Source organism: Heloderma suspectum, chromosome 9 (genome assembly GCF_057233095.1).
Source record: "Heloderma suspectum isolate Gila_16-S chromosome 9, 16-S_ref, whole genome shotgun sequence".
Lineage (NCBI taxonomy): Eukaryota > Metazoa > Chordata > Lepidosauria > Squamata > Helodermatidae > Heloderma > Heloderma suspectum.
The window spans coordinates 2,752,921-2,777,507 of NC_139466.1; the positions used below are offsets into that span (position 1 = coordinate 2,752,921).

The 24,587-nt window shown below is 48.3% G+C and overlaps 3 protein-coding genes across 3 annotated transcripts in view; 2 read left to right on the top strand and 1 right to left on the bottom strand.

Annotated features, from left to right (window-relative positions):
- The window catches only part of SLC7A3 (solute carrier family 7 member 3), a 38,417-nt gene extending 37,483 nt beyond the window's left edge, over positions 1 to 934 (top strand). The window contains exon 11 of the mRNA XM_084813532.1: positions 836 to 934. Within this exon, the coding sequence (XP_084669658.1) occupies positions 836 to 919 (84 nt within the window). The 3' untranslated portion in view covers positions 920 to 934. The remainder of the gene's footprint in view (positions 1 to 835) is intronic.
- A 373-nt stretch (positions 935 to 1,307) lies between these two features.
- SNX12 (sorting nexin 12) lies at positions 1,308 to 7,622 on the bottom strand. The gene is made up of 4 exons (XM_084813538.1): positions 7,322 to 7,622; positions 5,187 to 5,282; positions 4,842 to 4,966; positions 1,308 to 3,053 (listed from the first exon to the last, which is right to left on the bottom strand). Exons 1-4 carry the CDS (start codon positions 7,484 to 7,486, stop codon positions 2,951 to 2,953), a joined length of 489 nt encoding a protein of 162 aa, XP_084669664.1. The 5' UTR covers positions 7,487 to 7,622; the 3' UTR covers positions 1,308 to 2,950.
- A 5,095-nt stretch (positions 7,623 to 12,717) lies between these two features.
- Positions 12,718 to 24,587, top strand: part of FOXO4 (forkhead box O4) — a 35,516-nt gene continuing 23,646 nt past the window's right edge. Inside the window, exon 1 of the mRNA XM_084813537.1 lies at positions 12,718 to 13,338. Within this exon, the coding sequence (XP_084669663.1) occupies positions 12,874 to 13,338 (465 nt within the window). The 5' untranslated portion in view covers positions 12,718 to 12,873. The remainder of the gene's footprint in view (positions 13,339 to 24,587) is intronic.

Here is a 24,587-nt window from a genome sequence, read left to right on the forward strand (position 1 = left end):
AGGAAAGCCCTAGCACATCCAGGCGGAAAGGACTAACTCAGCTCTTTGCCTGATGCCCTGGTTATCTATTTGCAAGGTTGGTTTACTTTAAATGTAGCAACCCCTTCAAAAATGGTATCCCCCGCCACCACCCGGGGCCTGAAGCAGAACAGGAAAAGTACCTGGGCCGCTCTGCAAGGCCTTAGAGGAGCCCTTCTGATGGGGTGGGTAAAGCAGGGCTGGAGAACCTACTCCCAGCTCCCATCAGCCCCAGCCAGCATGGCTAATCAAGGATGATGGAAGTTGTAGTCCCGTAATCCAGCCCTAGATTAAGTCAAGGCTAGAATCGCACAGAGCCAGGTTCAAATCACCACTCAGTCATGAAGCTCCCTGCGTGATCTTCTCAACCCAGCCTACCTCACAGGATTGTTGTGAGGATAAAATGGAGACGGGGGAAAGTTAAGACTGGGCAATTCGCCCAGGCCTTGGGGATCTACTGACTACAGCTTAGTTCAGATTTGTTTGCTTGGGTTATTAATGTTTATTTTATACTGATGTTGCTAGTGGTGTAGTTGAATTGTTTTATTGACTGTTTCCTGCCCTGAGATCTATCAATATAGGGTAGGTTAGAAATAAAAATATAGACTGCAGAAGAGCATTGCTTCTATATGGCATATATCATACTGGAAGATGAGTGGGGTATATGAACAGCTGATGGAGCAGATTACGTTATTATTTAAAAACCAGGCAAAAGGAATAGCAGTGCGCTGTTAATGTGAGGGTCTCAGACCTATATAGAACTTGTATCTCTTGCCACAATTTTCCCATCTCAGCTCCCTATGACTTTTTGTTCCAGACTGGGGTCCTGGCATTCAACTTAAGCTCACAAGTTGAGCACACAACAGATTTGCTAAGCACATGTCCTTCAACAGATGGATAAGCTCTACAGGATGAAGCACAGAACGGCTTGCAGAAGGCAAAGCATTTTCTGGCCTCTGTCATCAGAATAACTGCAACTGGGAGGTTGCATTTCCTTTTTCCCAGGAAGAACACTGGCAAAGGGAAGACCAGATCCGCTTCAGCTGTCAGCTAGAGAAGGAGCAACTATAGGATACTTGCTTCTCTCATCCCTACCAGAAAGAACCCTGCCTCAACTGCCAGTTGCCCTGGGACTTGCAGAAGCAAAGAGGCAAATGTTATTGGCAGTTGTAATCCAGCCTCAAACATCATCCAAATGACAGGTTTGACACAGAAAGTAGTAGCAACTTCTTTCCAAGATTTCACCCAAACATTTTTAGAGTAGCCTTTGACTGACAGGACACAGACATATTGGCTTCACAGTGGTTTAATATGAACAAGTCTTGGACATTACATTGGACAGTCAACTGAAGGCAGTTTGCTGAATTATAAGCCCCACATCAGAATATATATATATATATGTACAGCAGCAAGAGCCTTTTGATCTTCAGACTTGTGCACCGAATGAAGGAAGGAGTTTTAAAAACCCATAGCTAATGTAGATTCTCCAGGCAGCAACAGCACCTGCTTTAAACAGGAATGTTAGCACCTCTCTCCAGCAGCAGATGAGAATGGTCTGTGCAGAGGCAGCTTCTTCATAGTCTTTGCTTTGGCAGCCCAGAAGAGTGTTTTTTGCTATCCAGCCAACCCACACATGGGTAGTGTATATCTATTACCTTCCTCCAGCTCTACCCCCAACATAGGCAGGATTTTATATACATGTTCTTTCTCCCCTCCATGACATACTTTATCACCCACCCCAAGTAGTAGAAGGTGCATTAAGAGGCAACTTTAGTTAAAGTCACTTTATTCCTTGGGTACTCCCATATACACACTGCAGGACAGTTTGGGGGATTAAGGAGGTCCCTTGTTCAAATGCACTGAAGAGGCTCCCTAGATGGCATGAAAGCACCCATGTCTATCTACAAGACCTCCCAACAGATTAAATATTAAACAAATAGTAGAGAACTTTGCTCTGTAACCCCAGAGGGATGCAGACATGAGGCCAGAAGTTGCCATCCATTAGTCACAGAAGCGGCATGCTGAGCGGCTTAGGCTACTTGTTAGCACACCTTAGTAAGGCATAATCCTTGCAGAAATGCTACTCTGTGGCTTCTACAACCAAGAAATAGCCAAGAGGCTTCATTTGCCTAGGCCTCAACAGGATTCTGCTTTTGAGAAACCACTATGGTTTTGCCTACTCATTTGGAGAGCCTCCCTGCTACTAGAAGTAGCGGCTCTCAAAGGTGCCTCATGCCTCGGGTAGGAAGTCTGACGTGCCTCCAACTTTTCAAAGGCTAAAAAGATTCTTGGGGTAGGATTAGCAGCCAAAATCTCAAAACATTCCAGTGGGGGAAAGAGGGTCTGGTTTCATGCACGATGGCCTCTTGTACGAGCTCCCTCAGAAGGGCATTACTACTAAATAAAGGAAGTTTGCAAACCATTTCTGGTCTAGAGTACTCTTCCAGCAAGGAAGAGAGACACCTGTTACTTTCCAGTCGCAGCTTTGATCATTCTGGGGCAAAGGGCACAAATACTACCAGAAAGTACATCTCCACAACAGCTGAGGAAGGGGCCTGAGACCAGGTTCTCCCTAGGTACACCTGTACAGGCGTGAGAGCTCCCCATATCCTTGCACAGAGAGAAAGAGAGGCAGCTCTGATGCATGCTACAATCTTTACACTAGTTCCCATCAAGCTTTATGCATCCACCAATAGGTGCAGCTCTTCACAGGTTCTCTCCTTTTTTTGTTTGTTTGTTTGCAGAGACCAAAGACCAACAGAACTCAACACTGCTGCCTGACAAGGGGATGGGATGGGACGGGACGGGACGGTGTGGCCGGCAACAATGGACAAGTGGGGAAGTTCAGAGAGAAAAAGCTGGTTCAGAAGAGACAGTGTAAAAATAAATGTCATTTTTGCAAGGGAGAGAAAATGGAGGATGCCAGACTCTCCTACTGGCGGACTTTCCCTGGGACATAATTCCTATCGATGGTCTCCTCTTGCAGGAACATGTGTAAGCAGCGCTCATTCTGTGCCAGCGGGTGTCCAGCGATTCTGCCAGGAACAAGAAGGGTTAGGTTAGCAAATGGATACCAGCTGACTGATTCTGTACAAGGGAGAGGAAGATCACGATCTATGTGCAATGGCAACAAATGTCAGCATCTAATGAACCTATTCCCAGGGCATTCATGGGAGACAAATTTTGGCTGGCCTTGAAGCCCACTGATTATATGTGTTTACCACCAACCCTGCCTCTCCGGACATCTAGCATTCACAGGAGGATTTGTGGAAGGGATAGAGTCTCCTCCTAGACTTTGGAGGCACTTGGAGGGCTTCACTGCATGAGGTCCGAGATTGGCCCTGCATCTTGCCCAAGAACAAGGCCTGGTGGAGGGGCAGGGTGGGTGTGTGTCTCTGAATTTGTGCTGTGTGTTGAAAGTTCCAAATGCCTCCTGAGCTTTTTGAGTCAGAAATAATGGAAGCGGCAACTGCCAGGGTCTGTGTATAAAGTGGTTTCCATGGCAACTGAATGTGTGGACCCTTAAGACAGATCTATGCTACAGCCATACTCGTTTTATGCCAGCATAACTATCATGGTTCTCCTCACCCACAATAAATGGATCTTAGAACTGTTATTTCATAATGCGTGGAAAGCCTGTTCAGAGGCTGGTTGCTGAATCAGTGTTATGTGGTTTAGGAAGTGGATATGACCCTATTTCCCCCCTGAAAGCAGCAACTCGGGGGGCAGGAACTTAAGCCTTAAAAAAAATGGTTTTGCCCTGTAGACGGAAGTGAGTCAGGCAGAACATGGGAAAAAGCAGAGGCAAGTCAATACTTTCTGATTAGTTACAAACTATTATTTTTTGCATGGGTGCTGTTGCTACTAGCAAAGGTGTTTTTGTTTTGTTTTTTAAAAACATTTAGGGCAGGGATGGGTAACTTGTGGCCTTTCAGATGTTGTTGGACCACAGTTCCTATCAGAACTGATTGCTGGCTAGGACCGATAGAAGTTGCAGTCCAGCAACATCTGGAAAGCCACAAGTTGCCTTCCCCTGAGGTAGGGTGTTTGGTTTATTATGCCTCCTCAAGAAAAAAAACGGTTTGTGACTTCAACATTTCTAGCTGATTTTCGAGTTCAGCATAGGCACAGGCCGTCTGCCGTACGATGATACCAAGATCTAAGCAGCCTCCTCTAGTACAAGTCCTGTTCACCCAAAGCACAAGCCCTGCTCTCAGAATTCTATGGGGAGAGGGGACGAATAGTAAGACAGTTTAAGCCAGAGGTAGGGTTGCTGCCAGTAGCAGAGGAAGGGTGCTCCTTCTTAAAGAAAAAGAAGCAGAGGCAGGCGGTTGCTAACCTATGCCATGTAGGACCCATTCTCATTACACACCCACCCACTGTTTGGATACAAGAGAAACACTTCATCTGTTAGGGCTGCATTCCGTCACAAGTAATCTGTCAGGGACTGCATGATGATGGAGAGTGGGGCTAGAAGTGGGTGGGTCACCCATTTTTATTTATTGATTCATTTGATCAGTACGCCTTTCTGCCTTTGCTCTTTCTGCCACCCCTCTCTCACTCTCTCCCCCTGCCCCCACCCAGCAGACAGCCAGAGAAGGGATAGATCACCCTTGCCAGAGGTCTGCACTGGTAGCATGTAGAGGGCTTTGGAAATTAGGCTGGAGGTTGCCCACACCTGATGTACAGGCCCATCAGCAGTGCACTTTTCAGATAACAGTGTGCTGGTGTGCAATCTGGTGCAAGCACTGTGTTGTGACACATTCCCTCTCTCCCAGAGTCTTCCACTTCCCCTAAGCAGCAGTGGGCAACGTCAGCCTTACTTGTTTATGAACTGTTCTAAGCCCTGTCTTCTTTCTTCTATGAAGGACTCTTCAAAGATGCCCTCGTCTCCTCGGAAAGGAAGCTGGCGTTTCAAGGCTTTGCCAGGCAGTGGAGGCACTACAATCTAGAAGCAGACAGCATCATGTAAGCAGGGAGCAAAGCCACCCTCCTGCTGCTCCTGCTGCTCCTGCTAGATCTCTCAGGGCCCCAACCACCACAACTGGAAAGAGCTCCAGAGATTTCTGCCACAAAGATGCAGAGGAGACCCACCTGCCCATATGAGGACTTAAGACCAGAGCCTGTGTGTGCGTAGGCCGAGGCGGTGGTCATTCCCTTGCACTCACCTTACTGTCACGCTCCAGCTCATTTTTCAGCCATTCAAAGTCACTATATCGTCGTCTCACACAGGACTCTTTAAGTTTGAAGATAGGCAGGTTTGTCTGAAAGGAGAGAGGAGGTTACTTGGCAACTGCTTTAGAAGTGATTGCTTCAGTTTGACAACAGGCAACATTACAATGCAGGGGCACACTTGCTGTGCCTTCTTTGTGCCAAGGACTTTGCTTTCACATGCCTATTACTATACAGAATCCCCAGCACTGAGACATCTAGAAACTCACTCCCATGTCCTCTGCTCTGGTCAGGGTCTCACAAACTACTTTACAATGCAGCAATTTCTGACTCGTAAGACACATGCCCTTAGCAGACTTGACAATCCTTCACACTTCTCAAGAGGGTGCTTCATTTCTAAGTTGAAATGGCTGGAGCACAGCATCTTATTCTGCACTCTGCATCGTAGAAAAAGCCTGATGCATGGAAAGAAGACGGGAGTACAAGCACATTAGCAACTGCACTAGAGTAGGGAATCCTCATTCTTTCGGTGAAGTGCTTGAGCAGAAGACTCTCGGCCACATTTATGGTCAGCAGGGACCCCCATTCTCCTTAGCTCAGTGTGTCACACACAAGAATGAGAAGTATGGAATACACAGGACGATGCAATTCTAGTCCATGACTGCCATTGCTTCAAGGAGCACACACATACACCTTCCTTAGAACCTGGGTGGAGGCGGCAGATTCCCACTGCAACATTTCCCACACTTTGGGGGGAATCCTTTCAGACAGTTTTAAACTTTAAATTCACATGTCTTTCCAGCTATGCTTTCTTCGTGGAATAGAGCAGGTAAGTAAACTGAACCATCTGAAAAGGACTTCCAAATGAAAACACAACTTTTCTAGAAATCTTTAGCTTATCCTATTACCATACAGCTGAAACTAAGCCCAAATACAGAGATCAGCATCCACTTGCACGCAGGCCTCATTCACCCTTGCCTGACTCATTTCTACATTGCTCCTTCCCATCTTCCTAACCCACCCCCATCTAAGTTTAGGTTGTAAGCTCCTTGGGGCAGCATTCTGTGCTTTCCTTGCATCACTCTGCAAAGAGGAAAGGGTGGGACAAGGATGGGAAAATATTTAACACTCACCCCTTGCAGTCCCTACTTTCCCCAGATCTGTAGTGTAACCACAAAGGGGAACCATAGCAGGCTGTGCCTGTGTGTAGCTTCCTTAAGGATACACAACCCCAAACCGAATTAAGGGAATGAATTAAATACAAGTTTAATTTTAATGTTATTTTGCTGTTCCATGCCAACCGAAAACAGCCCTCTCCCATATCATTTGTTACATTTCTACCCCATGTTACCTCCAAGGAACTCAAGGCAGCATACACAGTTCTCTCCCTCCCCTCCTCAATTTTATCCTCACAACAGTCCTGCGAGGTAGGTCAAGCTGACAGCATCTGTGATTAGCACCAAGGTCACTCATTGCTCTTCATGACTAAGGGGGAATTTGAACCCAGGTCTTCATCCAATGCTCAGTTCAAACCACTACATCATGCTAGATCTCAGTGAGTATCTCAGAAGCCTCACCCCCTTGGCATAGAAATGCTCCCTTTTTAAGAGGCTAGAAATCCCCACCCTGATGTGTGGCTCTTGGGTATGGCAAGATAACTCACCCAACTTTCCCCAACGTGGAGCCTTCCAGGTGTGCTGTACTACAGCACCATCATCCACAACCAACGCAGTCTGGCCTTCACATCTCCACTTGCTTGTGGTCATCTGTTACCCTTACCTCTTCCACCTTTCCCCCCCCCGTATCACACTTCAGATCTACCTTCCCCGCGGTGCTGCCCTCCAGGTGTGCTGAACTGCAGAACCCATCATCCCCATCCAGCGTGGCCAGGCCTTCACATCTCTACCACCTCACAGCCATCTTCGCCACCCCTGCCCTCCCCATGTCATACTTTAGATCAGCCCACCCCACCCGGGGCCCTCCTCCAGACGCGTTGGACCACAACTCCCATCATCCCCTGCCAGCCGCGGCCATATTGGCTGGCGGGAGGTGCAGTCCCGCGCGTCCGGAGGAGGGCCCTCCCGCAAGCAGCAGCGCTGGGGAGGGCTGGTTGCCCCGCCCCCTCACGCACCCGCATGCGGAGCTCGTAGCTTGTGTAGCGGGCCCGCCCGACGCCCACGGTCTGCGGGTTGAAGATGTCAATCTCCAGGAAGTTGCTGGGCGGCCCGTAGGCGTCGGTCAGGTCCTGCGGCTTGGAGTTGAGGCGCCGCGTGTCGGCCACCGCCGCCTCGGTCATGGTGGAGAGAGGGAGGAAGACGAAGGCGCGATCTCGGTCAGAGCCGCCTCAGCCGAACCCGCCCTGCCGCCACCAGCGCCGCCGCCACCGCCACCTTCTCCTCAGCGCCGCAATACATAGCGCCGCCCCGGAACCTGCGCCGAGAGGCGCGGCGCTGCTTCCGCCCTGCATAAATGCAGCGGAAATCCATGTTCCGGGGCCTGTCAGCGCATCCACCCCGGGACGCTCATTAAGCATAAGCAGTGCCTTGGCCCGGCAGCAGCGGAGATGAGTTATTCATGGCGCAGGGCGCCGGAACGCTATACCCGGGAACCTGCGTGGCTCAGTAGTGCGCTGGCCGCGCCCTGCAGAAGAAGACATGGTTATCCATGTTCCCGGGCCCGCGCCGGCGTCCTCCTGAACTCTGCCCCGCGAGTGGAAAACGCCTCGCAGAATGGAGGGAAGCCTCCTCGCACATGCGCAACAGTGCCTCGCCTGGAACCTGTGTTGTCTACCGTGTAGAAGACGCGCCGATGGCTGTCAGCGCCGTGCGAAGTACGGAGGGGCGGGGGCTGAAGCCCCCCACCCCTGCGGAGAGGAGGAGGAGGAGGAGGAGGAGGCGGCGGCGGCGGCGGCTGCGCTGCCGCTTTGCAGCTTGCACCAGCCAGGGGTGCAGCAGTGCAACCTAGGGTGCGTTTCCTCGGGAGCAAATCCCATAGCACCCAATGGGGTCTGCTCCCGGCAAGCCAGATGTGCGTCGCGTTGTAGCCTTGGAAAAGTGACTTCTATGCAGGAAAGCAAGGGGGGGGGGAGTTTGTGGAGCTGAGCAGTGTCTGGGATGCAGGTGGGCACGCTTTTGTTTTATTAAAGGCGCAATCCTGTGCACGTTTAGACGGAAAAACCTCCTACGACTCCCAGTTGTACTGGGCAGGTGGTCACCCCTGGGGTGGGAGGCGACCGTCGATCTTGATAGGATTGCTCCCTCCAAATCTCATAAATCAGGAGCGGGCAACTTTGGGGGCACGGGGGGCCGTTTTTGATCCCTGAACACCCCCCTCCCAAACACGCACACAGCGGCCGCGCTCCTGCTGTTGCCACGGTGCTGAATTCAGTGACGGCAAAAATACCCGTAGTTTGCGGCTACAGAGCAGTAAAAAGGTCAAGTTTAGCTTGAGAACAAGCTGCCTATGACCCGTTTACCACCCCACAGTGGTGGAGTGAAACGTGTACCAATGTTTTTGCCCTTGCAAATTCAGGTGGCCTGACTGCTGGGAGCGCCCTGCGGCCACAGCCAAATGAGCTCCCTGCACCTACACTGCTTAGCGTGTCCTGCCAAACCATTTATGTTAACAAGCACATTTACATTTTTCTACAATGGCGCATCCCGATCCTATACAGATTTCAGTGGGCTTCTAACTTTGTACAGATTGCAGCCTTCGATGGCACAAATTTACAAGCACATTTTTGTTGTCGCATATCTGACTCCCGAAACTAAAATACTGAGACGTCTCAAAATTTGGTTCAACATTGAAAGTTCTGGTTTCCAGACTTTAACTGAATGAGTGTAATTGAACCTTAACTCCATTTTGGATACAAACAGGAATACAATTAATACACCTACTAAACAGCTACAGGAGGAGGATATGGATTTCAGGATATGGGTTTTCAGCATTGTTTGGTTTGTATATTTGTTTGGAATAGGATGGCAGCCCCATAATAGAGAAGAGTTCAATCAAGCTGCAAGGCTGGCTGCTTCTCAGGAGGGGGCAGCACGTCTGAAAACTCAAAGAAGAAAGGGAGAGACTGAACCAAATTCTGGGCTGTTTTCATACGGGGCATTTCACTAAACTGCAGTCTTTCCTACATTTGTAATTAGAACGGAATGCCTACATTGGCTAGTATGTACATTCAGTTTTTAAATGGATCTTCTTGGCTTCTTGTGCTGTAGTAACATTTGCAAGCAACATATCGCAGCTGCAGAAAAAACAGCTTTTGTGTATGCTGAGTTAAACCTATGGAAGTCACTGCCACAAGATGTGGCAAGAGCTGTTAGCTTAGGTGGGAGAGCCAGTGTGGTGTAGTGGCGAGAGTGTTGGACTGGGAGCCAGGAGATCCAGGTTCTAGTCCCCACTCGGCCACGGAAGCTCACTACATGACTTTGGGTCAGTCACAGATTCTCAGCCCAACTACCTCACAGGGTTATTGTGAGGATAAAATGGAGAGGAGGAGGATTGTGTACACTGCCTTGGGTTCCTTGGAGGAAAAAAGGCAGGATGTAAATGCTATAATAATAATAAAAAAAATTAAAGAAGTTCATTGAGCAGCCTTCCCCAGCCTGGTGCCCTCCAGATGTGTGGGACTACAGCTCCCACTATTCCCAGCTAGCAAGTTGGAGAAAGCTCTCAGAGAGGATAAGGATGGAATGAGACGTGATGTGACTAAACACATGACTTGACGTGACATGGTTGATTTTCTTTTATTGTAAATAGCTGCTGTGAGGAGTGTGAGAGTGCAACCATTTCCTCCCCTGCCACAGTCTCAACAAAAATCCCTCCTGTGGTGGCTATTTGCTCCAGAATTAGCGCCTTGGGAGCTTGCCTAATTCTAGTTAGGACCACAATGGAGGAGGAAAGGATTAATTCTCCCCCATGCACCATGGTCCTGACATGTAGTAACACATACACATGGCAGCTGTTTACAGTTAAAAAACAACAATGGCACTTCAAGTTATGTGTTTGAGTTTACTCCTAAGACTGGAGGTATAGTATAGAGTCATGACTAGTAGCCATGGCTACTAGTTGGCTACTAGTTATGATGACTATATGCTATACCTCCAGTGTCAGGTGTCATGCATCTGTATGCCAGCTGCTGGGGAACGTGAGTGGGAAGGGGCTATTGCCCTCATGTCCTGCTTTTGGTCTTCCCAGAGGCATGTAGTTGGCCACTGTGGGAAACACAATGCTGGACTAGATAAGCCTTTGTTCTGAACCAGCAAGACTCTCCTTCTGTCCTTAAAGACAGGGAACACTTTATTCCCTGTTGCATCCTAGGATTGCCAGTTACTACACAATACAGTTACATGTCTCACTGTTTAAAACTTAAGTTGAAACCTTCCATTTGTTAGACTTGTGATAAAATTCTTGTGTACGTGTATTTGAAGATGGATGTGAGGCAGGGGTGTGTGGCCTTTTTGGCCCCAAGGGCTGCATCTGGTGTCAGTCTGAGGGGTACGCACACATGCATGCGCACTGACAATATATACGTGTGCACACATGGAAGGTCACGTCTGTGTGTGTGTATGGCTTTAACCTTGCCCCAATCTCAGTGATTCTGCACAGAATTTCTGGGATGAATGTGCGGGGCTGCTTTGGAGTGACTACGGAAGGGGAAAGCAATATTACAAAGGATGGAGCTTATCTTGAATCATTATCCTAAAGTAAATAGGGTTATCAATGGCTACTAGTCCTGATGGCTCTATGCTACCTCCAGTATCAGAGGCAGTGTGCCTTTGTATACCTGTTGCTGGGGAACAAGAGCAGGAGGTGCTGTTGCACTCATGTCCTACTTGTGGGTTTCCCACAGGCAGCTGGTTGGCCCCTGCGTGAACAGAATGCTGGACAAGATGGACCCTTGGCCAGATCCAGCATAGCTCTTCTTATTTTCTTAAACTAGCACACCTTTTCCCTCTTAACAGTCTCATGTTTTTTAAATATTCAGATTAGTTGGGAAAGATACAGTGGGACTTCTAAGTAAATGTGTATGCCACTGAGCTGGTAATTACTGTTGTTGTTAGACCAGCATGGCCTTGGCAACACTGGCTGGAGCGTGCTGGGAGTTGTAGGACTTTTTTCTGTCTAAACATGCATAGGATTGCAGCCTCAATGGTCTTGCAGGGCCCCTCTATAGACAGATGTTGTATTCAGTTGTGAAGCGTGCAACTAACATTTCTCTTCTCTCCCCACTTTCCCATTCCATGCTGTACAACTGCTTCTAGATTACAGATATTAGATCAAAAACATAAGTACCCCAGTCTTGATTAAAAGAAAGAAATGCTCTAAGCTTGTGCAGTTTTGCATTTTAAATCAAAATACCACCATGACTGTAGGAATAAAATGGAGTTTGCTTTTTCTGCCTTGGTTTACTTGAGAATAAGCACCATCTTGTTTTATCCAGGGATAATACATTCTCAAATTAAAAATTACAGAATGTGGATTTGTAACCATTGTGTAGAATCCCACTGAAATCCTACTTAGGGTAGACCCATGGAAATGCATGGGGCTTAAGTTAAACTAGCTTAAGCCCCATTCATTTCCATGGGTCAACTCTAAGCAGGACTTCAGTGGGATTCTACCCAAGTACACCTCGGCCCGAATAACATCAGTCCCAGTTCGCCAGGGTGCTGCTGCTGCACAGCGAGTCTGCTGCTGCACCCATCATCTGGTGCTCTCAGGCTTGGGAGTGGGGGCCGTCATCACTTTGGGACGCGGAACTCCACCCTGAGGTCCAGCCCTAGATGCACCACGGTTTCTCTAAATGAGGTAGAGTTTTTTCTTCCTTTAGGAACACTTTAAAAATATGCACATTTATGCAGATTTTATATCACACCAAGAATGTATGTGGATTGAATCGATCACTCAGTTGGCTAGCACTCATACCATTAATCAATTAATTCGTCGTTAACGAGGAACAAAAAGCGGTTTGGGGGGGGAGATTAAACGGAAGAGCGTGGCAGAACCGCACAGCGGAGGAGGGGGGCGTAGCGGCTAGTAACTAGAAGAGCCGACGAGTGGGGGCGGAGCGTCGCCTGACACAGCACCGCAGGTTTGTTTTGGAGGACGCGGATTGGCCGGTTGCTTATGTAATGGCCCGAAGGAGGCGCGGGGGGAGGCTGGCGCGAGGCATTCTGGGCGCTGTATTCACCATCGGCCTCTCTAGCGCGCTTCTCCTAAGCCCAGCCGCTCGTTTTGCCTGATGGGAAACCGAGTCCGTTTCTCTGCCCCTCGCCCTATCTGGGGACTACGCCTCCCAAGATGCAGCGGGAGCGCAAGCGCAGATCCTCCCCCCCAGCCCGTGGTAAACAGAGAGCCGCCGAGGCGACTGCGGGTCGCTCCCGTGTGGCGAGGCTTAGTTGCGAGGGAGGGTCGGGACAGCGCGGGCGGGCCCGGGAGCGAGCCGGCCTAGCTAAGCCCGGGCGACAGGCGGTACCACTGAGTGGACGAGGCCGGGGGCGGCGATCCGCTTCTTGAGGGAGCTCTTGGGCCGTACCATTTTGCGCGCGGGGGGGACGGAGCTCCGCGTCGCTTCGCCCGCTGGGCCCTGAGGCGGCGGCGGCGGCGGCAGGCGGTGATGTGGCGCCGCTGAGGGCGGGCGGCAGGGCGGGCGGGCGAGCGAGCCGAAGCGGCGCCATCATGGCGGAGCCGGCCGGGAGCCCCCCAGTGGCCGAGTCGTCGCCGTCGGCGGCGGCCTTGGACCCGGAGTTCCCCCCGCAGAGCCGGCCGCGCTCCTGCACTTGGCCTCTGCCCCGGCCCGAGCTGGTGGGGGCGGCCGAGCCGGAGCCCGGCGGCGGCGCGGCGGCCGGGAGCGGCCTGGGCAGCCCCGAAGAGCCCGGCGGCGGCGCGGCGGCGGCGGCGGCCCCGGGAGGCGGCCCGGGGCCCGGCTCCGGCGGGCCGCGCAAGAGCGGCGGCTCCGGCGGCGGCTCCGGCGGGGCGCGGCGCAACGCTTGGGGCAGCCAGTCGTACGCCGACCTCATCAGCCAGGCCATCGAGAGCAGCCCGGAGAAGCGGCTGACGCTGGCGCAGATCTACGACTGGATGGTCCGCAACGTGCCTTACTTCCGCGACAAAGGCGACAGCAACAGCTCCGCCGGGTGGAAGGTGAGCCTCGGCCGGGGGGGCTGGGTCGGGAGTTCGGCTGCCGAAAGGGGCCGGCCGCGCCTTGGGCAAGCACGCCTCGCGAGCCCCCTTGCGCGGGCATCGGCACGACAGCCCTGCGAGGTAGGCCGGTGAGTGTTGCGATCATCCCCGCAGCATTGCAGGTGGGGCTGGGCTGAAGGGCTTGTGGCCGGGAATGGAAGAGGCGAGGTTCGGACCACCTCCTTCCAGACTCCGAGGAAGTTTAGCAGTTCCATCTTTTCTTCATCCTCTGTTTATTCTGATTAGCGGTGTTGCATACCATCTTTCTGCCAATGCACTTGAGGTTGTTCCCGGTTGCATGTAGTCGTAAGGGACACAATACAAACGGGAGGGAGTGGGGTGGGAATAACTCCTCTTCCTGGCAGGGCTTCTGTGCCACTCCGAATTGACATTTTAACACTGATCCCACCATGCCCTTTATCAGCAACATCTTTGTCTTCCTTACCCATTCTTCCCCATCCCTTTCTTTTAAAACATCAAGCCTGAGAAAGAATTTCATGGAAGACCAAAGTTAACTTGACTGCTTTGTGGCTTTTGTTGAGTTCCTAAATAATAAGGGTATGACACCTTTAAGAATGTTGAGACAAAGACTGTCAACAGGTGATGCTTTTTTTTTTAAAGCTGTAGTGATGGGAGGAAAAGTGCTCTACTTGTTGAGTTTTTACCTGTTTTGCCAGGGTTAAAGAGGTGCAACAGTTCTGCCAGGAAAGAATAAAAAAGGTAGCAACATCTGGAGGCTGGGCATAGCCTGCCCACTCTGCGGTCTTGTGATGGGATTGTGTATTGCGCAGGCATTGGGATTACTAGCGTTCAGCCATCCAGCCAGTTTTCAGTGCCAGACTGCAAGCCTGGAACATGTTACAATAAATATGTGATGGAGGGAGGGAGCATAAATGCGTGCATATTCTTCAGCACTGAGTAACCACAGACCACCTCTACACATCTGGAAATAGGCTGCAGGCCTCTGGGTCATGGGGTGTGACTTACAGGCAGCCTTTCGCTTCCAAATGAACTGCTGTAGTAGTTGGTATGGACATCTGACTGGGCATTGGACTTGGCTGGAGCCAGGGCTCAGTTCCAGAACTTTTGAATGCTAAAGAACTGTTCTGGAAAATAATGAATCTCTGAGCATGTACAGAGTGCCAACTTCAGACCCCTATGTACCTACAGCCAGCTGGCACCTCCTTGTGGTTAGGAGTGGCTGGTCTCAAAGTCCTGTGATTTGGATGGCATGGTGGGGATAGATGAGGGGTGATAAATGGGTGGTTCTGCCATGTAGCAGAGGTTTGGACGAGATGGATTTTTCTGCCCTTTATCTCTTTGATACTGCCAGAGGAGGCAGATGGTGCAGCTGATTCCAGGAGAGCTTGTGGCTAGGGAGGGAGGAAAGATCCTTGATCTGTGGTAAGGGAGATGAACCTACAATGGCCATGGGTTGTAGGGGAGGATACCGAACGAGCCCGGTTCAGATTGGCAGGCTGGTTATCCTTGAGTTGCGGGAGACTGCTTGGCCTTGAGCCCTTTTGGTAATTTTCTAGATCTTAACCCATATACAATTTTTGCCCTACATTGGGAGACCAGTGGATTTGACTTGGTATTTCTCTCGATATGCTGGTAATGTTGACTTCTGCAGGGTGTCTCTCTGCACAGAAGGCTGGGATTGGCTCAGCCTCCTTTTCTCTGTTTCACCTCACTGCCTGGATTACTCTGTGATTTCCCAGATACCCATAGTACTGCTAAATTCCAAGGCCAAAACAGGTTGCAGAGGATCACCCCATCTGCAGCTGTTAGCGGTGCTGGGAAATCTGCTTCTGCTGTTAGCAGAAGTCAGGAAAGGGTGACAAGGAAATAGTTTTATCTGGGGCTCACATCTCTAGATGTGTTCAGTCACTCCTCTCTTTTGCCCCCACCTTACTGCACATAGCTGATGAATGCCTCCTGAAAATGTAACTTTAACACCAGGACTTTGAGTGGGCCTGGGGTCTAGTCTAGGCAAACCTGGTTATAAGAACAGTCGTGCTTGAATCAGTCTGAAGGTTTCTTTGGGTCTAGACCCTAAAGATGGATACTGCACAAGCTTTAAGGGGTTGGGCTTTGAGGTGAGGGTAATGCAGCTGGCTACTACCTCGCCCCATGGCTCCCTTTTTTTTCTCCTCTGGAGCTTGAACCTTCAGTTCACTTTGTTTCAGCACTTCCAAGAAAGGCCACTCCCTGCCCCCTTTGTAAATGTTCTCAGAGATTTCTTGGAAAGGCATGAGCCTGATCTGGGACTCTAGGCCAGGCTGCTGTGTAAGACCAAGTGTCACTTGAAAAGTTTTCAATACTGGGCTTCAGTTCTTTGTCACCCAGCTGCGCTGATGCTCAGTATAAATAACTCCTTCATAGTGTGCATTCCTGGCTCACACAACCCTTCCTTCAGAAAGGGAGCTCTGGGCAGTGAGAGAACATGCCTGCTCTGAGGAAGCTCACTAAGGCTGAAAAGGCATTCAGAAAGAAGACGCTTTCTTTCAAATGCGAGCCTTATTTGTTCTAAAAATGGGAAATACCAGCCTTAAAGGGAGTTGGCTCTTTCAGTGGCTTCAGATGAGGTAGCTGCTCTCCTTCCCCCATGCCTATTTTGAATCTCAGAATAGCACCACGTGCATGAATTAGCCACCTTTTGAAAGCTTGCACTTAAAATGGTAAAAATAAGTAAATACTGCTGAGACTGTGATTGCTTTGATTTCATGGTTGCCTTTCCCACCTTTTGTGAATATAGGCAAAAGTGGGCTACCTCTCAGCCCTGCATGGCTACCTGTCCCACTTTCCTGCCCCATCTTAAGTGCTTATGGCAGCGGTAGAAAACTTGTGGTCCTCCAGATGTTTTGATCTACAGCTCCCATCAGCCCTAGCCAGCATAGCCAATGGTGAGAGATGATGGGAGCTGTAGTCCAAAACATCTGGAGGGCCACAAGTTGTCCACGTTTATTTATTTATTTATTATTAAATTTATTAATCGCCCATCTGGCTGGTCACCCAGCCACTCTGGGCGATGTACAACACACCATAAAACAATTTAAAACAATAAAATTCTACCATAAATTTTTTTTTAAAATACTCTAACCCACCCCAAATGCCTGCCTGAACAACCACGTTTTTAATGCACGACGGAAGCTCATTAAAGAGGGGGCATGACGGAGTTCCCTAGGGAGGGAGTTCCACAAAGTGGGGGCCACCACAGAAAAGGCCCTCTCCCTCGTCCCCACCAGTCTAGCTGTCCTGGCTGATGGGACAGAGAGAAGGCCATCCGAGGCTGATCTTGTTAAGCGGCCTGTCTGGTGTTGCTGGAGGCGCTCCTTAAGATAGGCTGGGCCGGAACCATATAGGGTTTTAAAGGTCAAAACCAACACCTTGAATTTGGCCCGGAAAACAACTGGTAACCAGTGCAACTCCTTCAGCACTGGAGTGATGTGATCTTGCCGGCGGCTGCCTTTAATCAGGCGAGCCGCCGCGTTCTGTACCAGCTGCAGCTTCCGAACCGTCTTCAAGGGTAACCCCACGTAGAGCGCATTACAGTAGTCTAAACGAGAGGAGACCAGGGGATGTACTACCGATGGGAGCAGATGGTCGGGAAGGAAGGGGCGCAGCCGCCGTATCAGATGGAGTTGATACAGCGCTGTCCGGCTCACAGCTGACACCTGAGCCTCCATGGACAGCTGGGAGTCCAAAATGACCCCCAGGCTGCGGACCTGGCCTTTCAAGGGTAGCCGTACCCCATTCAACACCAGGTCAACATCCCCCAGCCTCCTCTTGTCTCCCACCAAAAGTACCTCGGTCTTGTCAGGGTTCAGCTTCAGCTTATTCCTCCCCATCCAGCCACTCACCGTCTCCAGACATTTGGACAGGGATTCTACGGCCAACCTTGGTGAAGATTTGAATGAGAGGTAGAGCTGCGTGTCATCCGCATATTGATGACACTGCACCCCAAACCTCCTGATGATAGCCCCCAGTGGCTTCACATAGATGTTAAATAGCACTGGGGAGAGGATGGAACCCTGTGGCACCCCACAAGTAAGTGGCCACGGGTCCAAAACCTCCTCTCCCAGTGCTACCCTCTGGTACCTGCCGGACAGGAAGGACCAGAACCACCGCAATACAGTGTCCCCAATGCCCAACCCCTCCAGGCGGTCCAGGAGGATACCGTGGTCAACGGTATCGAAAGCCGCTGAGAGGTCGAGGAGAACAAGGAAGGAGCATTCACCCCTATCCAGAGCCCTCCTCATATCATCCACCAAGGCAACCAAGGCCGTTTCTGTCCCATGCCCAGGCCTGAAGCCCGACTGAAATGGGTCTAGATAATCAGTTTCTTCCAAATGTGCCTTCAACTGCACCGCCACCACCCGCTCAATCACCTTGCCCAAAAATGGCAGATTTGAGACTGGGCGAAAGTTGTTCAGAACTTGAGGATCCAAGGAGGGCTTCTTTAAGAGCGGTCTTATCACTGCCTCCTTGAGGGCTGATGGCATCACTCCCTCCTCAAGGGAGGTGTTCACCACTGCCTTGATCCCCTCACCCAGTCTCTCTCTGCAGCTCATAATGAGCCAAGATGGGCAAGGATCAAGTAAGCAGGTGGTCGGCCTTACAGATGAAAGCACCTTGTCCACTTCATCAGGAGGAAGAAGCTGGAACCGATCCCACAAAACCGGTTTGCCACAGGCCGCCTCTTGCTCACTAACTGTATCCACAGTGTGCAGAGTAACACACCTAATCTGATCAATTTTATCTGCAAAGTGCCTTGGCTTAGGGCAACATTTTTGCTGTTTTTAAATGTGATCTTGCAGAGTGTGGCTAATTCTCACAGAGGGCACCATAGATCTAGTTGTTATTACCATGTCAGTTGTTCTGAGGTGCAGGGATTTCTCTGAGGATGCCTTCCTGGCTGAGCAGAATGTGAACCCATCAGGCTGGCTCACTCTTACATATTTTTTTGGCTGCATCCTCATTTGTCCATACGTTTCACCTAAATTGAAATGTTGAATTGCTGAGGGTTGAATTAACCAAGAGTTGTGCATGTGCTTACTGAATGGTTTCTTGATGCTTTTGGCTTTTATTCTGCTGCATATCCTTGTATGGTTAGGCAATTAAAAGTGGGGTCTTGCTTGAGATGCAGCTGAAACACATCTTTTGGAAGTGAGGACTTGTGGTGTCTGATCCTGTGTCAGTTCTCTCCTGTACAAGTTTGAAGGGTGCAGTTAAAAGGCTTATTCCCAATGCTTCTTCTTAGCCCAGGATGTGGCCAACCATATTCTAATATTCCAGTCTCTTCAGAGAAGCGTCCTGGAGAATACATGTGAATTTGAGTGCTTGGAAGTTGCTGGATTGCTAGCCTTGGGATTTCTCTTCTGTCTCTGCAGTGTCGAATTTGACAATCAACTGGGTTGAAAAGGGAAAGATGCTCAGACATGATGGCAGTGTATGCCTGTAGGTGCCTGTGTAATTTTCCTGTGAACGTGTTTTAAATTGTTCTGACTTTAAATGCTGCTTGGCAAAGCTACGTTTTATATCAAGAAAGAAAATGTCTAGGATATCCCATATGTGGTGTTGGCCTTCTGTGAGGGACTGACACTTAAGATGTTAAATTCTGCTCCAAGTACTGGATCTTACAGGGTCTTGCAAAATGAACATAGGCCTGCTTATTTCCCATGTGGTTGCTGCTATCTCTCGTAAGCAACAGCTTGCCCCTTAGAATTCCTACACTTGACTGATAGAGATCATGTGAGATGGGGCTGGGTCAGGTTGAACCTAGAGTAAGTCCAGATTAATGGGAGCTGTGAGGGAATTACAAGGTACTGTCATTTGACCCACATGCCTGAGGATTTAGACTGTGGATGTCTCAGTTTTCTGGGGTCACCTGTCTTCATAAAACTGCAAGCTCAAAGTTTATGTATTAAGCTTGAGGACTTAATTAGACATTCTCCTTTGGATGTCTCTTTCATTTGCAGGTACTTCCTGGGAATTCCAAAAAAGGAGCTCCCACTTTTCTGTTGAGGTTTGACCAGAGGCTGCCCTTCTCTGCACTGGAGGCTGCCCTTCTGTGCTCTTTCCACTTTCAGGCTGGAGTGGAAAGCAGTTGACTTGGTTCCTTTCTGTGCATGGAGTTGTGTGACTGTATCATCCCAAGGAGAGGATTTGGACAGATAGGTTTTGGGTGGGAAGCCCTATGGATAACTGCTGCAGCGGGGAACTATGCTTTGAGTGGTGCTTCCTGTAAAACCAGCCTTGTAAATAAGCTCACAAAAATGACTAGCCTGCACATTCTTTTTACTAGCCCACTGGATGCTGGCAGAGAAAGGACAGAGCGGTGCATTTCTGTGCTGGGCACAGAGAAAACCTGCTTGATTTCTGTACTGAGTGCAGAGGAGGGACAGAGTGCTCGATCACTCCCACATCCACTCACTCGCTTGCATGTAATTCCTGATCACATAAGGCCATGAGGATAGTGCTTAAATACAAGGCTGAATTACAAGGCAGAGGTACTGGAGGAGTTATGGGTGCCTTGAAAGAGGATCTCCAGCAGCACTATCAGGGTGGACGGGGACACACACACACACACGATCTGACTATTTTAATTCATATTATTATTTTTAATTGTAATACTAAGTTTCTCATATAATAGCTATGTTTATATTAAGAATCTTGGCATAAGCATGTTAATCCTAAAGTTAATCTCTAAAGAGAATCAGTGCTTTTACCGGAAATAATGGTTTACAGGTGGTTTTCCTGTGTAAATGAAGAATCAATTTGGTCATTTCTCAGATATGAATATTTACACCCTACGTAGCAAATATGGGCATTTCATTTTCATGTCATGAAAATAAATTGTTCTGGTCTGTCCAGTAACAGTAATTGTCAGTCATAGGCATTTCACTTTTCTTTGCTACTTTGTTTTTGTGAGGGAGGGGCTGGAACAAGGCAGAATGAAGCAGAAAGGAGCAACACCGGAAAGGAAAAAAAATACAAAGTTGTCCAGTGTGTCCATGTTCTTATATTCCATATTTAATATCTCAAACTGTCATGGGTACTAGTTGTAAGACATCCCCTATATGGGAATATTTTAAAGACATTCCGTCTATTAAAAAAGGAAAGCATGCAAAATACATAGAGTGCAACAAAGAGATGCAAGGTCTGGTTGTAAGAATGAAGCAATGTACAAATATGCTATTTAGTTGTAACTAACATGGTTTAATGGTCAGATTTGCACTGTTTAGGATATAACTGAAGATGTATCAATGGAGAACTTGATTTATATTGTCCTTTTTTCTTGCAGATTTAAAGCACTGATTTAAATTGCCTTGATTTTAAATTGGTCTATCCTAAGAACATAAGAACCATGCCAGATCAGGCCAAAGGCCTATCTAGACCAGCTTTCTGCTCGCACAGTGGCTAATTGCTTATTGGAAGTCCACAAGCAGGACCCAAATGCAACAGTACCCTCCCACTTGTGTTCCCCAGCAACTGGTATTGAAAGGCATACTTCTGATGCTGGAGGTAATATACAGCCATCATGACTAGCAGCCTTTAAAAGCTTTATCTTCCATGAACTTCTCTAATCCCTTTTTAAGGTTGTCCAAATTGGTGATCATCACTACATTTTGTGGCAATGAATTCCATAGATTAATTATGCGTTATGTGAAGTACTCCCTGTTATCTGTCCTGAGTCCCCCACCACTCAGCTTCATTAGATGGCCCCAGGCTCTGTATTGTGTGTGAGAGAGAAAACTTCTCTGTCCACTTGCTTCATACCATACATAATTGTATACATCTCAATCTCCCCCCTTACTTGCCCCTTTTTTTTTTCCTAAGCTAAAAAAGCCCCAAACATTGTAACTGCTCTAGCCCCTGGGGTTGGGTTTTTTCCACTTTTTCCAGATACAATATCCTTTTTAAGGTGCAGTGACCAAAACTATGCACAATATCCAAGTTAGTCATACTATAGATTTGTACAAAGGCATATGATACTGGCAATTTCATTTCTTAATGATCAGCAACATGGAATTTGTCTTTTTCATAGCAGCCATGCATTGGGTCAACATTTTCATTGAGCTACCCAACGCAACCCCAACCTTCTTTTCTTGGCCAGTTACTGCCAGCTCAGACTCCATCAGCATATGTGAAATTAGGATTTTTTCACTCTAGTATGCTTTCCTTTACAGTTGCTTACATTGAACTGCATTTGCCATTTTAATGCCATTCCACCAGTTTGGAGAGATCCTTCACTGTGCCTTCTTGTTTTAACCACCCTAAATAATTTGGTAATATTGGCAAACCTGGCCACCTCACTACTCACTCCTAACTCTAGATAATTTATGAACAAGTTAAAAAGCAGGGATCCCAGTGTTTACATCCCTCCATTGAGAGAACTGACTGCTTACTCCTCCCTGCTTTTTGTTCTTTAATCAGCTACTGATCTATGAGGGAACCTCCCCTCATACCCCATAACAGCTAAGTTTGCTCAGGAATCTTTGAAAGGATTTTGTCAAAAGCTTTTTGAAATTCCAAGTAAACAGTTTCTACTGGATCACCCCTATCCACACGTTTGTTGACACTATCAAAGAACTTTAAAAGGTTAGTGAGACAGGACTTGCCTTTGTAGAAGCTATGTCGATTCTTCTTCAGACTTGTCCTATATCAGCGATGGGCAACTTGTAGGCCAAAACATCTGGAGGGCTACAACTCCCATCATCCCTCAGCATTGGCTGTGCTGGCTAGGGCTGATAGGAGTTGTAGGCAGAATCATCTAGAGAGCCATAAACTGCCCACCCTTATTCTATATTCTTGTTAATTTTATCTTTAATAATGTTTTCCACAAATTTATCCAATACAGATGTTAAGCTAGCTGGCCTATAATTTCCTTGATCCTCCCTTGATTCCATCTTAAAAATTGGTATTACATTGTTTACTTTCCAGTCTTCTGGTACAGAGGGCTGTTTTAGGGACAAGTTACATATTTTTGTTAAATGGTCAGCAATTTCACATCTGAATTCTTTACGAACTCTTGAATGGATATTGGGCCTGGTGACTTGTTTATTTTCCATTTGTCAATAAGGTCTAGAACTTCATCTCTCGTCACTACTATTTGCCTCAGTTTGTCAGATTCCCTTCTTGAAAATATGTGTTCAAGCATGGGTATCTCTTCTACGTCTTCTGCTTCTCTACAGTCTCCTTATTCTCCTTATTCTCCTTTAATTCTCTTGTCATTCAACGAACCAGCTGCCTCCTTAGCTGGTTTCCTACTTCTGATATATTTAAAAGATATTTTTAATTGGTAACAATATACTCTGTAAAATCCTCTCTTATTGTCTGCTTGCATTCTTTCTTTTGTAAGTGTGTTCTCATTTGGGCAAGATTTTTATTTTCTGAAGGAAAACTTTTCTCTAATAGCTTCGTCGACACTGCTAGTTAACCATGCTTATGATTCCTTGGACTTTGTGCTACTTTCCTGATGTGAGCACCAAGGCTTGTTTCCGACTCTTAACAAGTCTTTTATAGTGTTGCAGAAGTTTGTTTCCAGCATGGAGATTGGTGGTACACCCACTATCTTGGTGGTATGCCCAAACCTGCCAGAATCTTATTCGTGACATGTGCCAGGTGATGTGAGGAACAGTGTAGAAAATTAAGGAGAACATAGAACTCGAAAGCTTTTACAAATGTTTCTGCTCCTGGAAATTTTTGGAAAGCTGGGAATGTGCAGTGACAAGGAGATTTTGTTTAGTGCAGAGATGAATGTCCAGGCTGCTCTTTAAGTGCATTCTCCTACTTGTGTTTCCAAACACATGCTGGGAAATGGCAAGACATCAGTTGAAAAGGCTCATGGCAGCTCTCTGCAATTTTGGAATGTGATCATCCCTTTGACCAATCAGCTCCAGAGAGAAATAGCATTTCTGTCCTGTGTGCAATGGAGACCTCTGTCTCCTTCTACTGTCCTCCACTTCTCCAAGGGGAGACCTGCGTATACAGATCCATGGCTGGATGTGCTGTGAATGGGGTTTCCAACCACGGTCCAGCAAAGTAGCCTCATCAGATCATCGACAATAGCTCTAATCAACTATTCAGAAGGGAAAGTTGGGGGGTTGGATATAGCATTGCTATTCCTCCCTCCCAGACCCCCATCTGATTAATGCAATTAGCATGTAGCTCTTGGGGTTACACAACACAGCCTCAACTGCTGTCCATGCAGCCAGTTTAATTTGGGATCAGGTATTTTTAACCAGAAATTAAAACAAAAGAACGCCTTTCTCACAAAAATACTGATCAACAGTATTGAATTATCTTTTGTATACATTCATTCTATACGTTTAGACACTAGGTTAAGACCTTTCTTTTTAATGTTTCATAGAATCATACAATAGTAGGGTTGGAAGGGGCCTACAAGACCATTGAGTCCAACCCCCTGCTCAATGCAGGAATCCAAGTCAGAGCATCCCTGACAGATGGCGGTCCAGCCTCGTCTTGAATGCCTCAGTGAGGGAGAGCCCACTACCTCCCTAGGTCATTGGTTCCATTGTCGTATTGCTCTAACAGTCAGGAAGTTTTTCCTGATCTTCAGCCGGAATCTGGCTTCCTGTCACTTGAGCCCATTATTCCGTGTCCTGCACTCTGGGATGATCAAGAAGAGATCCTGGCCTTCCTCTCTGTGACAACCTTTCAAGTACTTGAAGAGCGCTATCATATCTCCCCTCAGTCTTCTCTTCTCCAGGCTAAACATGCCCAGTTCTTTCAGTCTGTCCTCCTAGGGCTTTGTTTCCAGTCCCCTGATCATCTTTGTTGCCCTTCTCTGAACCCTCTCCAGTTCATCTGCATCCTTGTTAAAATGTGGTGCCCAGAACTGGACACAGTATTCCAGATGAGGCCTAACCAGTGCTGAGTAGAGGGGAACTAGTACTTCCCAGGATTTGGAAGCTATGCTTCTATTGTTTATTTGGTCAGTCGCTTCCGACTCTTCGGAACTTCATGGGCCAGCCTACGCCAGAGCTTCCTGTTGGCCGTTACCACCCCCAGCGCCCCCAAGGTCGAGCCCGTCACCTCCAGAATATCATCCATCCACCTTGCCCTTGGTCGGCCCCTCTTCCTTTTGCCTTCCACTTTCCCTAGCATCAGCATCTTCTCCAGGGTATCCTGTCTTCTCATTATGTGGCCAAAGTACTTCAGTTTTGCCTTTAATATCCTTCCCT